The 17,528-nt window shown below is 55.8% G+C and overlaps 1 protein-coding gene across 1 annotated transcript; it reads left to right on the plus strand.

Moving 5' to 3' along the window:
• The first annotated feature begins 3 nt into the window (after nt 1–3).
• On the plus strand, nt 4–17,522 carry LOC140458912 (branched-chain alpha-ketoacid dehydrogenase kinase-like). The gene is made up of 11 exons (XM_072553665.1): nt 4–1,956; nt 3,244–3,312; nt 4,239–4,349; nt 4,866–4,913; nt 5,147–5,266; nt 5,946–6,044; nt 8,187–8,260; nt 11,158–11,286; nt 12,990–13,079; nt 15,353–15,514; nt 16,727–17,522. The coding sequence occupies exons 1-11, from the start codon at nt 1,732–1,734 to the stop codon at nt 16,869–16,871; spliced, it is 1,272 nt and encodes a 423-aa protein (XP_072409766.1). The 5' UTR covers nt 4–1,731; the 3' UTR covers nt 16,872–17,522.
• Nucleotides 17,523–17,528: the final 6 nt, after the last annotated feature.

Here is a 17,528-nt window from a genome sequence, read left to right on the forward strand (position 1 = left end):
CCCCCATACACCCCCCCCCCCTCACAGTGTTTGGTTCTTGGGTTGAAGGTGAAGGGTCGACCTAATATGGCCGCCTTGACCCCATGTAGGAGCAGTGGGAACAGGAAGAGTTGGAGTTGCTGCCTGGTCTCTGCTTGAAGCCCTTGGACACTGTGTGCTGCGGCAATGGGGCCAGTGAGGGTCACCTTGGCACCCAAGGTCACCTCAAGGGTTGTTTGACCTCCTGCACTTTGTTTAGTTCCAGACTTTGCTGCATTTGCAGAGTTGGAGGAGGAATTGGAGGTTTGGCTTGGTCCTTGTATCTCCAGGATTGGGGGTTGGGATTGAATCTTGTATCTCCTGGATTGGGTTTGGTCCTTGTATCTCCAGGATTGTTGATTGGGGATTGGGGTTGATCCTTGTATCTCCTGGATTGGAGATTGGGGTTGGGGTTGGTGTTGGTCCTTGTATCTCCAGGATTGGGGGTTGGGGTTGGTCCTTGTATCTCCAGGATTGGGATTGAATCTTGTATCTCCAGGATTGGGTTTGGTCCTTGTATCTCCTGGATTGGGTTTGGTCCTTGTATCTCCAGGATTGTTGATTGGGGTTGGTCCTTGTCTCTCCGGGATTGGGTTTGATCCTTGTCTCTCCGGGATTGGGTTTGATCCTTGTCTCTCCGGGATTGGGGATTGGGGTAGATCCTTGTATCTCTGGGATTGGGTTTGATCCTTGTATCTCCAGGATTGGGGATTGGGTTTGATCCTTGTATCTCCAGGATTGGGGATTGGGTTTGATCCTTGTATCTCCAGGATTGGGGATTGGGTTTGATCCTTGTATCTCCAGGATTGGGGATTGGGGGTTGATCCTTGTATCTCCTGGATTGGGGGTTGATCCTTGTATCTCCTGGATTGGGGGTTGATCCTTGTATCTCCTGGATTGGGGGTTAATCCTTGTATCTCCTGGATTGGGGGTTGATCCTTGTATCTCCTGGATTGGGGGTTGATCCTTGTATCTCCTGGATTGGGGGTTGATCCTTGTATCTCCTGGATTGGGGGTTGATCCTTGTATCTCCTGGATTGGGGGTTGATCCTTGTATCTCCTGGATTGGGGGTTGATCCTTGTCTCTCCGGGATTGGGGGTTGATCCTTGTCTCTCCGGGATTGGGGGTTGATCCTTGTCTCTCCGGGATTGGGGGTTGATCCTTGTCTCTCCGGGATTGGGGGTTGATCCTTGTCTCTCCGGGATTGGGGAATTGGAGTTGATCCTTGTATTTCCAGGATTGGGGATTGGAATTGATCCTTGTATCTCCAGGATTTCGGGTGGGTGTCGGTGTTATATTAAGTTGTGTATCCCCGGGTTTTGCGGGGCGTTGGGGTTGATCTGTGTCCCCAGGTTTTGGAGTTATTCCTTGCTCCCCAGAGGTTGTACTGACTCTTGTACCCCGAGGTTTGTAGGGGGGTGGGGGGGGTGGTAGAGACTGTGGGATCCCTAGGTATTTGGGAGTTGGGGAGCAAGGGCTGTGGTTAATCCCTCAGGCTCCAGCTTTGGGGCATGGTGGTCAGTGCAGATTCCTGCAGAGTTGAGGGTGAATGTTGATTCGCCCGGAGAGTCGCTGGGTTCAGGGTTTACCTGTCGATTTGAAGCTGAGGGCAAGGTCGTACCTGTGGGGTTATTCTGGGACCACCCTTGATTGCGGTTTCGTAGAGCTGGCTCTGACTTGACTGGGGTGAGGTTGGACGGGACATCGAGTAGATGATGATGCTGATGGGGAAGATGGTAGGAGGAGGGGGAGGACCAACAGGCTGGGCCCGGGTGTCCCTGAGCTTCCTGCTGGCTCCGAACGCCCCTCGATGGAGGTCCACATCGGCCAGCGATCATTACCACCATCACCACCACCACCACGAGGTAGCCAAGGAGAGGTCCAAGGCTGTTAGCTCCTTCTACAACCAGTCTCTGATCGACAGTGCGGCTGAGAAGGTAAATTCTTTCACTCACTGCGCCCCACACGCCACTCCCTTAAGGTGTACCCCTCCCATTCCTTGCTCCCTTCACCCCTTCCCACTTCCCCCTCTTTCCATCAGATGTAGGAGCAGAAATGAGGCCATTTGGCCCATCAAATCTGTTCCGCCAATTCTCAACCCCATTCTCCTGCTTTTTCCTCGTAACCCTCTCTATCTGTGTCTTAACTATACTCCATGATCTGCCCTCTATGGCAGTGAATTCCACAGACTCCCCGCTCTCTGGCTGAAGAGATTTCTCCTTAGCTGCCTTCCAAAAGGTCTTCCCTTGACGCTAAGGCTGTGCCCTCAGGTCCCAGTCTCTCCAACCATCTTCCCAACGTCCACTCTGCCCAGGCCATTCAGTATTCTGTACGTTTCAATTAGATTCCAACCTCCCCCCCCCATCCTTCTCAACAGAAGTACAGACCTCAAATGTTCCTCATGTGATGTGGAGGAACCGATGTTGGACTACGGTGGACTGAATTAAAAATCACACAACGCCAGGTTATAGTCCAACAGGTTTATTTGGAAGCACTAGCTTTCGGAGCGCTGCTCCTTCATCAGGTGGTTGTGGAACGGGACCAGAAGATACAGAATTAAAAGCAATAGATTAGTGTCATGCCACTGAAATGATATATTGAACAAAACCTTCAAGTGCAAATTCATCAGTAGATGTGTGTGTGCATGAGAGACAGCGAGAGAGTGTGTGTGGAAACATTCCCTTTTTTTTTAATGGAGGGTGTGCCGTTTGGCAGTTTTCCAATCCTTTGGGTGTTTTCCACGCTTGAAGGATTCCTGGTCTACTCCCAACGTACCAACTATCGCTGTTCCTGGGGGGCCCAGAAGAACAAGGGGCAAACGCAGTCAGATTGCCAAAATTTGCATGGGAGCCAGGCACTGCCCAGTCTAGGGAATCTCTCGTGCTTTGTCGCTCTCTCACATACTGTCTGTCACTCGCGCGCTCTCGCTTTCACGTGCTCTTCCCCCTTTCTCGCTCTCTCATGCGCTTTCTCGCGCACTATTGCACGGTCTCTCTTGCTCTCTCTCTCTCTCTCTCTCTCTCTCTCACACGTGCTCACTTTCTCGCTCTCCGCTCTCACCCTCTCCCTTGGATTTATTCCTTCCCGCTGTGAGTTGTGCTGGGGGAAGGTGCAGGGATAGAGAGAGAGAGTGAGAGACATGGTACGGTGATTATGTTGGGAGCCGGCCGGAGTGTTGGGGAAAGGCAGGAAATTCAGGCTGTTCCTTGCTCGTGTCTCCACAGGCATCTGTGCGTCTGACACCCACAACGATGCTATACGCTGGCAAATCTCCAGACGGATCGCACCTTCTGGTACGTCAGTCACCTCGTGTGTGTGTGTGTGTGTAGAAGCAAGGGAGAACGTACCTGGGCAAGTGCAAACGTAGGGACATCCCCACAGTTGGGGAAGAGTGAGTAGCATATAACAGGGAGGGAGGGGGATTAGACCGGGTGGGATATTAAAGGGATCGGGGAGTGAGGGGGGAGAGTGGGATTAGACTGGGGGGGATATTAAAGGGATCGGGGAGTGAGGGGGGAGAGTGGGATTAGACTGGGGGGGATATTAAAGGGAATGAGGGGGGAGAGTGGGATTAGACTGGGGGGGATATTAAAGGGAATGAGGGGGGAGAGTGGGATTAGACTGGGGGGGATATTAAAGGGATCGGGGAGTGAGGGGGGAGAGTGGGATTAGACTGGGTGGGATATTAAAGGGAGTGGGGAGTGAGGGGGGAGAGTGGGATTAGACTGGGGGGGATATTAAAGGGATCGGGGAGTGAGGGGGGAGAGTGGGATTAGACTGGGGGGGATATTAAAGGGAATGAGGGGGGAGAGTGGGATTAGACTGGGGGGGATATTAAAGGGAATGAGGGGGGAGAGTGGGATTAGACTGGGGGGGATATTAAAGGGATCGGGGAGTGAGGGGGGAGAGTGGGATTAGACTGGGTGGGATATTAAAGGGAGTGGGGAGTGAGGGGGGAGAGTGGGATTAGACTGGGTGGGATATTAAAGGGAGTGGGGAGTGAGGGGGGAGAGTGGGATTAGACTGGGTGGGATATTAAAGGGAATGAGGGGGGAGAGTGGGATTAGACTGGGGGGGATATTAAAGGGAGTGAGGGGGAAGAGTGGGATTAGACTGGGGGGGATATTAAAGGGAGTGAGGGGGAAGAGTGGGATTAGACTGGGGTTTTTGGTGTTGCATTTGCCTACATTTAATTTTCTCCATTGTCTGGGAATTGTAGAAAAGTGCCCGGTACCTGCACAAAGAGCTCCCAGTCCGGATTGCACACAGGATCAAGAGTATTCGAAATCTCCCCTTCATTCTGGGCTGTAACCCGACCATTCTGCAGGTGGTGAGTGGGACATCACCAAAGCTTTATATTCACCTCCGTCACATTACAAATGGCGCTGACCCTCCCGCGGTGCGGGGCTCCCTGGGCGCTGACCCTCCCGCGGTGCGGGGCTCCCTGGGCGCTGACCCTCCCGCGGTGCGGGGCTCCCTGGGCGCTGACCCTCCCGCGGTGCGGGGCTCCCTGGGCGCTGACCCTCCCGCGGTGCGGGGCTCCCTGGGCGCTGACCCTCCCGCGGTGCGGGGCTCCCTGGGCGCTGACCCTCCCGCGGTGCGGGGCTCCCTGGGCGCTGACCCTCCCGCGGTGCGGGGCTCCCTGGGCGCTGACCCTCCCGCGGTGCGGGGCTCCCTCCACAGTCCCTTGTGCCAATAGGGGCTGTTGCTGGGCTGGGTGTGTGGCTGTGTGCTCTGCTTCGGGCCTGTGCTCTGGTCTCCCCGTACTCACTCCGATCTCTCTCTCTCTCTCTCTCTCTCTCTCTCTCTTTCTTTGTGTCTGTCTCCCTCTCCCCCGCTCCTGCAGCATGAGTTGTACATTCGGGCCTTCCAAAAACTCAGTGAGTTCCCTCCGGTGAGTAATGACGCTGCTGGCCACGTGAGCGTGGGGGGGGAGGGGGCAGGAATGCTGCGCCGCCCTCCGGTGGCATTGCTCCTGGTGCGAGGACGGCCGTCGAAGCCAAGCGGGATCGAGCCAGGGATGGCAGGGCGGGGATGTCTCTCTGATCCCAACCCCTCTCTCTCTCTCTCTCTCTCTCTCTCTCTCTCTCTCTCTGTCTTTTTTTTTCCTCTCCTGCCGTCTTACAGATCGAGAACCGCGAGGTGGAGGGCCTGTACTGCCAGCTGCTTCAGCAACTCCTTGACGACCACAAGGACGTGGTCACTCACCTGGCGGAAGGGTTCCGGGAGAGCCGCAGGCACGTCAAGGTGAGGCGCAGGGCCCCTCCTCCCCGCCATCGCGCGGGTCGCACCGGCCTCAGCCCCTGCGGTTGACGGTCTTGCGCGACAGGCTCGCCGTGGGAGCGGACTCGGAAACCCCTCGGGGTGGGGGGGGCATCGAGACAACGGGAAGGGCCGAGACCCTGGCCTCAGAAACTATCCCTCTGGCTCCTGCAGCCCCCCCCCCCCCACCCCCCCCCCCCCCCCCCCCCCCCCCCCCCCGTCTGTTCATGCCGCTGCTATTCCTTTGAAGGAGAAACATTGTGGGTGCTTGGTGGGCGTTTGTCTCTCACCCCTTACGTCTTTCCAGTCGGCCCCTCCCTTGGGAAACCCTTCCCGTTTTGTTTTCCTGGGATTTTGGTGGAAATGGCGGAGGTGGGCACTGGCAGACGCACCTGACATGCCTTGGGTTTCTATGTGGCACGTTTCCTCGGTTCGGGCGCTGGTTTTTCTCCCCCCCCCCTCCCCCCCCTTGCTGTGGTTTTTTTTTTGGTTTTCGGGGCAATAAGAGAGAGCCTGGGTGCTTCCCTGGGGGGGGGTCGGAAACGGAAGGGGAGACCGGGAACAGTCCCCAAACTCTCGACTGGCGATCGGACCCTCGCGGGTTCACAGCTACCTTGCGCTGTTCCCTTCACCGTTTGGGATTTGACCTTGTTGTCCTCTGTAGGATGAGGCTGTTATTCGCTTGTTTCTGGACAAGACTCTGACGTCGCGGCTGGGGATGCGAATGTTGGCTACCCACCACCTTGCGCTTCATGAGGATCGGGTAAGCACAGTGAGTCGACGCCAGGGACGGAGACCAGCAATCCCGCTGTGCACCGTCTCAACGGAACCCAGACCCCTTCCTGTTCACTCCCGCTCTACACCGTCCCCAATCCCAAACCCCTTCCTGTTCACTCCCGCTCCACACCGTCCCCAATCCCAAACCCCTTCCTGTTCACTCCCGCTCTACACCGTCCCCAATCCCAAACCCCTTCCCATTCACTCCCGCACCACACTGTCCCCAATCACGAACACTAGCCCGTTCGCTCCCGCTGTACATCATCCCCAATCCCAAACTCATTCCCGTTCACTCCCACTTGACCACATCCCCAATCCCAAACCCCTGTCCATTCGCTCCCACTCCACACCATCCCCAATCCCAAACCCCTTCCTGTTCACTCCTGCTCTGCACCGTCCCCAATCCCAAATCCCTTCCTGTTCACTCCTGCTCTATAGCATCCCCAATCCCAAATCCTTTCCTGTTGTCTATCGCTCTACACCGTCCCCAATCCCAAACCCCTTCACGATCTCTCCCGCTCTACACTGTCCCCATTCCCAAACCCCTTTCCTGTTCTCTCCCACTCTACGTTGTCCCCAATCCCAAACGCTTTCGTGTTCACTCCCGCTCTACACCGTCCCCAATCCCAAATCCCTTCACGATCTCTCCCGCTCTACACTGTCCCCATTCCCAAACCCCTTCCCGTTCACTCCGGCTCTACACCGTCCCCAATCCCAAACCCCTTCCCGTTCACTCTGGCTCTACACTGTCCCCAATCCCAAACCCCTTCACGATCTCTCCCGCTCTACACCGTCCCCAATCCCAAACTCATTCCCGTTCACTCCCACTTGACCACATCCCCAATCCCAAACCCCTTCCTGTTCACTCTGGCTCTACACCGTCCCCAATCCCAAACCCCTTCCCGTTCACTCTGGCTCTACACTGTCCCCAATCCCAAACCCCTTCACGATCTCTCCCGCTCTACACCGTCCCCAATCCCAAACCCCTTTCCTGTTCTCTCCCACTCTACACCGTCCCCAATCCCAAATCCCTTCCTGTTCACTCCCGCTCTACAACGCCCCCAATCCCAAATCCTTTCGTGTTCTCTCCCACTCTACACCGTCCCCAATCCCAAATCCCTTCACGATCTCTCCCGCTCTACACTGTCCCCATTCCCAAACCCCTTCCCGTTCACTCCGGCTCTACACCGTCCCCAATCCCAAACCCCTTCCCGTTCACTCTGGCTCTACGCTGTCCCCAATCCAAAACCCCTTCACGATCTCTCCCGCTCTACACCGTCCCCAATCCCAAACCCCTTTCCTGTTCTCTCCCACTCTACGCTGTCCCCAATCCCAAACCACTTATTGTTCACTCCCGCTCTACACCGTCCCCAATCCCAAATCCCTTCACGATCACTCCCGCTCTACACTGTCCCCATTCCCAAACCCCTTCCTGTTCACTCTGGCTCTACACCGTCCCCAATCCCAAACCCCTTCCCGTTCACTCTGGCTCGACACTGTCCCCAATCCCAAACCCCTTCACGATCTCTCCCGCTCTACACCGTCCCCAATCCCAAACCCCTTTCCTGTTCTCTCCCACTATACACTGTCCCCAATCCCAAACCCTTTCGTGTTCTCTCCCACTCTACACCGTCCCCAATCCCAAATCCCTTCCTGTTCACTCCCGCTCTACAACGCCCCCAATCCCAAATCCTTTCCTGTTCTCTCCCACTCTACACCGTCCCCAATCCCAAACCACTTCCCGTTTTCTCCTGCTCTATACCATACCAATGGAGCCCTCCACCCTCCCATGATGAATGGACACTGGACTGATTTGACGTGGGGCAGAGTGGCGCAATTAGCCTCCGACGTTTGCCGATGTTCTGTCCTCCCCGAACCCCACCCCCCTCGCGGAGTGCCTGGGTGTGGTCAGGCCTTGTGTCATCCAGCACCCACCTCCGCCAGGTCCCCCTACTGGGCGGCAGCAGAAACGCAGGCCATGGCATGTGACGGGGTTGGAGGGGAGGGGGGAATGTTGGGAAGGGAACGGTGGTGGGGGGTTGGGCAGCACATAACTCGTCGTAACCCTGTCTAACCCCTCTGCCTCACCCCCCCCCCCCGCCCCAACCTCCTGGCTGTTCCCTTCCAGCCCGACTTTGTTGGCATCATCTGTACCCGTCTCTCGCCCAAGAGGATCATCGAGAAGTGGGTGGATTTTGCCAGGTAAGGCCTGTCTGGCGTCGTGGGGCGGGTTGGGTGTTGGCAACGATTGGAGGGTCAGAGGGGTGCATTTGGGGGGGATAGTCACATATGTTTCTTACCTGCCCCCCCCCCCCCCCCCACCCCCATCCCCATCCCCAATGTCTTTCACTGGGTTCCATTGGCACATGAAGTAGACACCCGGGCATCACCAACTGTGCCAGGTTGGCCACGCTGGGGGGGGGGAGGGTGAAGTTTCGAACACACCCAGGCGGAGGGGCGAACAGGCCTTCCTGTGAGGGGACAAAATGGCTGCCGAGGAGGTTGACATTCGAGGTCTGGTTAGGAGGTGGGACTGACCGTTACCTGTCACTCCTGCCCACCCCTCACCAGGAGGGGCCCAAATTCAGGACTGCGTTTGAGGATGGCGGAGGGGCAAACAGGTGCCCGCCTTCCCGTGAGGGGACAAAATGGCCGCCGAGGAGGTTGACGTCTGCGGCCGAATATATGGTGACCCGGGGAGGTGGGGTTTGGTGGGTGGGAAGGAGTCAGATAAACGTGACCTTTTGGTTGGGGCGGGGGGTGCGGTCGCGCTCGTGGGAAAAGTGTTGGGGGTGGGCCGCGGGGACATGGCAGTAATGGCTAGAATGTTCGTTAAGAAGACCAGGCCTGAATGGCCTCCTCCATCCTGCGGCCTTTCCCGGGCTCTATGGGCGGGGGCCAGGCTTTATTTTCAGGAGTATCTCGAGGCGGGTGGGGGTGGGGGGAGGTGAGGGTGACTGTGGAGGCCGGGACCCTGAGAACCTTCCGGAAAGGTTCTCTCCGAAGCCCAAGGCAGCGTGGGACGGGAACAGGAAGAAGCAAATCGAGTCCCGCGACAGGAACGTGGCTGACCCTCGACCTAAGGCCTTTGGCCCTTACCGCTTCGCTCCAACGACCATGTTAACCCTTTTCAGCTTGAGAGTGACCGATGGCTGCCATTTTGTGGCGCAGAGTCCCGGACCCTTCACACCCCCTCCCCTCCTTGGTGTGTGAGAATCGCGTCCGAACTTCTCTTCTGAGCGGTCTGGCCTGAATTCTGAGGGGTAGCCCCCATCGCTAACCAGTGGAGATGGCTTATCCACCCTGTTTATTCCTGTTGATATGTTTGAAGACTTAAACCAAGTTGCCTCTTGGAGAGAAAACGGGCTATGTTTGTCGAATCTCTCCTCGAAATTTGACCCCCTACTCCATGGCAATATATCCTTCCTAAGGTGTGGTGCCCAGAGAGAGTCATGGAGATGTACAGCATTGATTCCGACCCTTCGGCCCCACCCCGTCCGTGCTGACCCAGATATCCCTGACCTAACCCAGTCCCCGTTTGCCAGCACTTGGCCCCCTCTCCCTCTAAACCCTTCCTGTTCCCCTCCCCATCCACCTTTTCAATGTTGGCACTGCCCCCAGTCCCCACCACTTCCTCTGGCAGCTCGTCCCACACACCCACCACCCTCTGGGGGAAGAAGTTGCTGGTTTGTAAATCTTTCCCCTCTCGCCCTAAACCTATGTCTCTCTAATTCTGGATTCCCCCACCCCAGGGGAAAAAAAATCTGTCCATTCACCCTAAACATGATGTTATAAACCTCTATAAGGTCACCCCCTCAGTCCCCCCCACCCCAGGGGGGAAAGTCCTTGTCTATTTACCCTCTCCACGTCCCCCTCGTGATGTTATAAACCTCTATAAGGTCACCCCTCAGCCTCCAACACTCCAGGGAAAACAGTTCCAACCTCTCCCTGAAGCTCCAACCCTCCAACATCCTTGTAAATCTTTTCCGAACCCTTTCCCAACATCCTGTCACGGGGTGACCAGAATTGCACACAAAATTCCAAAACGTGGCCTCACCAATACAGCTTCAACAGGGCCTCCCAACGCCTGTACTCAATACTCTGACTGACTCATAAAGGCAGTGAGGTCCTGCTCAGGGTGGGGCTGGAAGGGGGGTCGTACTGCAGCCTAACCCCTGCTCAGGGTGGGGCTGGGAGGGGGTCGTACTGCAGCCTAACCCCTGCTCAGGGAGGGGCTGGGAGGGGGTCGTACTGCAGCCTAACCCCTGGGGGGGGGTGGGGCTGGGAGGGGGTCGTACTGCAGCCTAACCCCCTGGGGGGGGTGGGGCTGGGAGGGGGTCGTACTGCAGCCTAACCCCTGGGGGGGGTGGGGCTGGGAGGGGGTCGTACTGCAGCCTAACCCCTGCTCAGGGAGGGGCTGGGAGGGGGTCGTACTGCAGCCTAACCCCTGCTCAGGGAGGGGCTGGGAGGGGGTTGTACTGCAGCCTAACCCCTGGGGGGGGGGGGGGGGTGGGAGGGGGGTCGTACTGCAGCCTAACCCCTGCTCTGAGCATAGCATTGAGACAGAGGATCCCTTTGAATGGTCGAGGATTTAAAGAAACCCCTCTCGTGTAGGGAGGGAACTAAAGTATCCTTTCGGATGGGTCAGTGTGGGTAATGGTTTTCTCTGAAGCAGTCTCACAATGACTGACTGACATCTCTCCCTCTCCCCCTCTGTGTATGTCTCTCTCTCTCCCTCTCTGTCTTGCTCTCCTTCTCTCTGTTTCTCTCTCTCTCTCTCTCTCTCTGTGTGTCTCTCTCTCTCTCTGTGTCTCTCTCTCTCTCTCCCCCCTCTGTGTCTCTGTGTGTCTCTGTCTCTGTCTCTCTCTGTGTGTGTGTATCTCTCTCTCTCTGTCTCTCTCTCTCTCTGTCTCTCTCTCTCTGTCTCTCTCTGTCTCTCTCTCTCTGTCTCTCTCTCTCTCTGTCTCTCTCTCTCTGTCTCTCTCTCTCTGTCTCTCTCTCTGTGTCTCTCTCTCTCTCTGTGTCTCTCTCTCTCTGTGTGTCTCTCTCTCTCTCTCCCTCTCTCCCACTCCCCCTCTCCCCCTGTCCCTGATGTACAGACGGCTGTGTGAGCATAAATATGGAAATGCCCCCCGGGTGCGGATCAGTGGGCATGTCGCTGCCCGCTTCCCTTACATCCCGATGCCCCTCGACTACATCCTCCCAGAGCTTCTCAAAAACGCCATGAGGTCAGTCTGTCTGTCTGTCTGTCTGCCGCTCGGTCACCCAAGGTGGGGCTGGGGAGAAAGGACAGTGTATCTAACACACCCCGGTCCCAGAGAGAGAGAGAGGGGAAAGGACAGTGTATCTAACACACCCCGGTCCCAGAGAGAGAGAGGGGGAAAGGACAGTGTATCTAACACACCCCCGGTCCCAGAGAGAGAGAGAGGGGAGAAAGGACAGTGTATCTAACACACCCCGGTCCCAGAGAGAGAGGGGGGGGAAAGGACAGTGTATCTAACACACCCCGGTCCCAGAGAGAGAGAGAGAGGGGGGAAAGGACAGTGTATCTAACACACCCCCGGTCCCAGAGAGAGAGGGGGGAAAGGACAGTGTATCTAACACACCCGCGGTCCCAGAGAGAGAGGGGGGGAAAGGACAGTGTATCTAACACACCCCCGGTCCCAGAGAGAGAGGGGGGAAAGGACAATGTATCTAACACACCCCGGTCCCAGAGAGAGAGAGAGGGGGAAAGGACAGTGTATCTAACACACCCCGGTCCCAGAGAGAGAGAGAGGGGGAAAGGACAGTGTATCTAACACACCCCGGTCCCAGAGAGAGAGGGGGGAAAGGACAGTGTATCTAACACACCCCCGGTCCCAGAGAGAGAGAGGGGGGGAAAGGACAGTGTATCTAACACACCCCGGTCCCAGAGAGAGAGAGAGGGGGGAAAAGGACAGTGTATCTAACACACCCTGGTCCCAGAGAGAGAGAGGGGGGGAAAGGACAGTGTATCTAACACACCCCCGGTCCCAGAGAGAGAGAGGGGGGAAAGGACAGTGTATCTAACACACCCCGGTCCCAGAGAGAGAGGGGGGGGAAAGGACAGTGTATCTAACACACCCCGGTCCCAGAGAGAGAGGGGGGAAAGGACAGTGTATCTAACACACCCCGGTCCCAGAGAGAGAGAGGGGGGGAAAGGACAGTGTATCTAACACACCCCGGTCCCAGAGAGAGAGAGTGGGGGGAAAGGACAGTGTATCTAACACACCCCGGTCCCAGAGAGAGAGAGTGGGGGGAAAGGACAGTGTATCTAACACACCCCGGTCCCAGAGAGAGAGGGGGGAAAGGACAGTATATCTAACACACCCCCGGTCCCAGAGAGAGAGGGGGGAAAGGACAGTGTATTTAACACACCCCGGTCCCAGAGAGAGAGAGGGGGGAAAGGACAGTGTATCTAACACACCCCGGTCCCAGAGAGAGAGACGGTGGGGGAAAGGACAGTGTATCTAACACACCCCGGTCCCAGAGAGAGAGAGGGGAAAGGACAGTGTATCTAACACACCCCGGTCCCAGAGAGAAGGAGGAGGGGGTGCGTGAGCTTCTCACCCATCCCTGTTGCAGTGATGAGTGACCTTGGGCGGTGGTTTCACAGGAGGTCTATCGACCACCACCGCCCACAGCCTGGCGTCTGCTCCTCTTCTGCTCCGGATTTCCGTTGAAGTCAACCCCCCCCCGGTAGGCATCTGCCCTCCCTCCAGAAGCAGTGTGGATGTGTGAGGGAGGGATGGGAGAGGGGCAGTGTGTGTGTGTGTGTGTGTGTGTGTGTGTGTGTGTGTGTGTGTGTGTGTGTGTGTGTGTGTGTGTGTGTGTGTGTGTGTGTGTGTGTGTGTGTGTGTGTGTGTGGAGAGTGTGAGACCCCACGTTAACCGAAGGTACTGTCTCGCCTCAGGGCCACCATGGAGAGTCACCTGGATACACCGTACAACGTACCCGACATTGTGGTGACCATCGCCAACAACGATGTGGATTTCATCATCCGGTGAGGATGCTGCATTTGTTCTCCGTCCCTGCCTCTGCGGAACGTCGGGCTCCCTGCTCAAAGTCAGCTCCTGGGTCCCAGCACACACTCTGGAGGTGTTCAGCATTGACACTTTGGGCCCAGGTGCTCTCCCTCTTTCCACGTGCACTAGATTCTGGGCCTCCCTGCTCGCTCTCTCTTTCTTTCTCTCTCTCTCTCCTCTCTCTCTCTCTTTTTCTCTCTGTCTTTCTCATTCTTTCTTTCTTTCATGCTCTCTCTCTTTTCTCTCTTCCTTTCTCTCTCTCTGTGTGTGTGTGTGTCTTTCCTCTCACTGTGTCTTTTCTCTGTGTGTGTCTTTTCTCTCTCTCTGCGTGTCTTTTCTTTCTATCTCTGTGTCTTTTCTCTCTCCCTCTCTCTCTGCGTGTCTTTTCTTTCTATCTCTGTGTCTTTTCTCTCTCTCTCTGCGTGTCTTTTCTCTCTCTCTCTCTCTCTCTCTCTGCGTGTCTTTTCTCTCTCTCTCTCTCTGCGTGTCTTTTCTCTCTCTCTCCTCTCTCTCTCTCTCTCTCTGCGTGTCTTTTCTCTCTCTCTCTCTCTCTGCGTGTCTTTTCTCTCTCTCTCTCTCTCTCTGCGTGTCTTTTCTGTCTCTCTCTGCGTGTCTTTTCTCTCTCTCTCTCTGCGTGTCTTTTCTGTCTATCTCTGTGTCTTTTCTCTCTCTCTCTCTCTCTCTCTCTCTGCGTGTCTTTTCTCTCTCTCTCTGCGTGTCTTTTCTCTCTTTCTCTCTCTGCGTGTCTTTTCTCTCTCTCTCTCTCTCTTTCTGTGTATGTGTGTGTGTGTGTCTTTTTTCTCTCTCTGTCTTTTCTGTGTGTGTGTGTGTGTGTGTCTTTTCTCTGTGTGTGTGTGTCTTTTCTCTGTGTGTGTGTGTCTTTTCTCTGTGTGTGTGTGTCTTTTCTCTGTGTGTGTGTGTCTTTTCTCTGTGTGTGTGTGTCTTTTCTCTGTGTGTGTGTGTCGTTTCTCTGTGTGTGCGTCGTTTCTCTCTGTGTGTGTGTGCGTGTGTGAGTGTGTGTGCGTGTCTTTCCTCTCTCTCTCTCTCTGTGTCTTTTCTCTCTCTCTCTTTTCTGTGTGTGTGTCTTTTCTCTCTCTCTCTTTCTGTCTTTTCTTTATCTCTGTGTCTTTTTTTCTCTGTCTTTTCTCTCTCTCTTTTTTTTTCTGTGTCTTTTCTTTCTCTGTCTTTTCTGTGTGTGTGTGTCTTTTCTCTCTATCTCTCTGTGTCTTTTCTCGATCTCTGTGTCTTTTTTTCTCTCTCTCTCTCTTTGTCTTTTTTCTCTCTCTCTGTCTTTTCTCTCTGTGTCTTTTCTCTCTCTCTGTTCTTTTTTCTTTCTCTTTCGCTCTCTGTGTCTTTTCTCTCTCTCTCTGTCTTTTCTCTCTGTGTCTTTTCTCTCTCTCTCTGTGTCTGTTCTCTCTCTCTCTCTGTGTCTGTTCTCTCTCTCTCTCTGTGTCTGTTCTCTCTCTCTCTCTGTGTCTGTTCTCTCTCTCTCTCTGTGTCTGTTCTCTCTCTCTCTCTGTGTCTGTTCTCTCTCTCTCTCTGTGTCTGTTCTCTCTCTCTCTCTCTCTGTGTCTGTTCTCTCTCTCTCTCTCTGTGTCTGTTCTCTCTCTCTCTCTGTGTCTTTTCTCTCTCTCTCTCTCTCTGTGTCTTTTCTCTCTCTCTCTGTGTCTGTTCTCTCTCTCTCTTTGTGTGTCTCTCTGTGTCTTTTCTCTCTGTGTGTGTTTTCTCTCTCTTTGTGTGTCTCTCTTCCCCCCCCCCCCCCCCGTCTTCTCTCTCCCTCTTCACATATGCTCTAGTTTATCAACCCCTCACTATCTTCATTCCCCCCCCCCCCCCACCCCTCACATTGTGTCCAGACATGATCAGTGTGCCAGGTCCCGAGTTGAGGTGAGCTCTTTTCTTCTTCTCGGAACAAGACAAAATAATTCTGACGTTGCCACCCAAATGTGACCACTGACCATGAGGACGTTTGTCCAGAGGTTTGGGATGGTCACCAGTCTTCACTCTAAAGGTGGCGGTGGGGAGGAGGGAAGGGCGTGGGTTCTGGGAACGAGCAGTTCTGGCTCCCGTTGCACCTCGGACCCAGGGAGGGATCTGTTCACCCGGAGGGAGTGGGGAATCTTCCGGAAGGTGTGGGCTGGTACAGAACGGAGGAGCAGACGCCCGCTCCTGGTTACCTCTGGCTCGAAACGTTGTCTCTTTTTTTTTTTCCTCTCTCCAAATCCCACGCCGTTGTCCCTGCTGTGGCCAGGATGTCGGATCGAGGAGGAGGGATTCCACACAAGGCCCTGGATAAAGTGATGGATTACCACTTCACCACAGCTGAGTGCAGCACTCAGGACCCACAGGTCAACACCATCTTGGGGAGCATGGTGGACATGGTCAACAGTGGACAGTCCAGCCCCATGCACGGGTACGTTCGCACAAAACCTGATCCTGTTGTGTCCCAACACCTTCCCGTTTGCTCCCACTCTCGACGGAGCCTGAGGCCATTCTCAGCATGCCATCCCAACGGACCCCAATCCCCTTCCCGTTCGCTCCCGCTCTCCACCGTCCCAATGGACCCCAAACCCCTTCCCGTTCATTCCCTTTCTACACCGTTCCAAAGGACCCCCAATCCCCTTCCCGTTTGCTCCCTCTCTCCACCTTCCCGATGGACCCCAAACCCCTTCCCGTTTCCCTCCCGCTCTACACCGTCCCAATGGACCCTAACCCCCTTCCCATTCACTCCTACTTGACACGGTCTCAATGGACCCCCAACCCCCTTCCCGTTCATTCCTGCTCTACACTGTCCCAATGGTTTCGGTCCATTGGGACGGATTAGAGCGGGAGCGAACAGGAAAGGGGGTTATGGTCCATTGGGACGGATTAGAGCGGGAGCGAACAGGAAAGGGGGTTATGGTCCATTGGGACGGATTAGAGCTCCTTTTACTCCTACTCAATACGGTCCCAATGGACCCCAATCCCTTTCCCCTTCACTGCCTCTGCACCATCCCAATGAACTACAAACCCCTTCCCTTTCACTCCTGCTCTACGCCGTCCCAATGGACCCCAACCCCCCTTCCCGTTCCCTCCCGCTCTAATCAGTCCCAATGGACCCGAAACCCCTTCCCCTTCACTGCCCTCTGCACCGTCCCAATGGATCCCAAACCTCTTCCCGTTCACTCTAATGGACCGAAACCCCCTTTCCTGTTCGCTCCTGCTCTAATCCGTCCCAATGGACCGAAACCCCCTTTCCCGTTCACCTCCTGCTCTAGTCCGTCCCAATGGACCCCAACCCCCTTCCCCTTCACTGCCCTCTGCACCGTCCCCAATGGAGCCCAAACCCCTTCCCCGTTCCCTCCCGCTCTGCACCGTCCCAATGGACCGAAAACCCCCTTTCCTGTTCGCTCCCGCTCTAATCCGTCCCAATGGACCCCAAACCCCTTCCCCGTTCCCTCCCGCTCTGCACCATCCCCAATGGACCCCAAACCCCTTCCCCGTTCCCTCCCGCTCTAAACCGTCCCAATGGACCGAAACCCCCTTTCCTGTTCCCTCCCGCTCTGCCCCCTTCCCTCGGGTTGTGTTTCTGGGTGAGTGTGCCCTGTTGACGGCTGCCTCCTGTCTCTCCCGGTGTTGTTGGCAGGTTTGGCTTCGGCCTGCCCACCTCCAGGGCCTACGCCGAGTATCTGAGCGGCTCACTGGTCATCCAGTCCCTCCAGGGCATTGGCACCGACGTCTACCTGCGCCTCCGACACATCGACGGCAAGGAAGAGGCTTTCCGGATTTGATACGGAGGGGGAGAGTGTGTGAGTGAGAGAGAGAGAGAGAGAGTGTGCGCGTGTATGCATCCAGCTTTCACTCCAGACCTTGAGAGATTGGGGGGGCTTAGAGAGGGACCAAGGGCGGTGGAGGGAAGAGACGACCCAGTGGACCATGAAGAAAATAAAACGAGCGAGGGAAAGAGAGAGAGAGAGAGAGAGGAAGAGAGAGTTTACGACATGCCCCAACACCACCAAGGCCTCACCCTTCCCCATAACCCACTCCCACCACGCTGCCTCCTAGTGGGGACCACCGTCGTGTTAGCTGCCAACCTGCCTGCCGTCAACCTGTTCAGCCATTTTGAACCCACCGCTGTCGAGTGGACGCCTCCAGCTGGGACCAGGTCGGAACGTGAGGACCGCTGCCCAGCATCTTTAGGTGTCCTGGGCTAAGCTGGAGGCGATAATTGGGTGGGGGTGTGGAGGGTGGTGATTGTGCTGCCATCAGCGGGCGGCCATTTTAGAAATTCTGAGTCCATAACTGTGACCCCCCCCCCCCCCAAACCACCGATACCATCCCCTGGTCTGCTCCCCAGACTTGCAGGGACCGTTACCCACGGGTTGGGACCGAGAACTTTGGGGAGAGTGAGGTGAGGTGGGGGGGGGTGCCATCTTTAGAAAGTTGCG

Source organism: Chiloscyllium punctatum, chromosome 34 (assembly GCF_047496795.1).
Source record: "Chiloscyllium punctatum isolate Juve2018m chromosome 34, sChiPun1.3, whole genome shotgun sequence".
Lineage (NCBI taxonomy): Eukaryota > Metazoa > Chordata > Chondrichthyes > Orectolobiformes > Hemiscylliidae > Chiloscyllium > Chiloscyllium punctatum.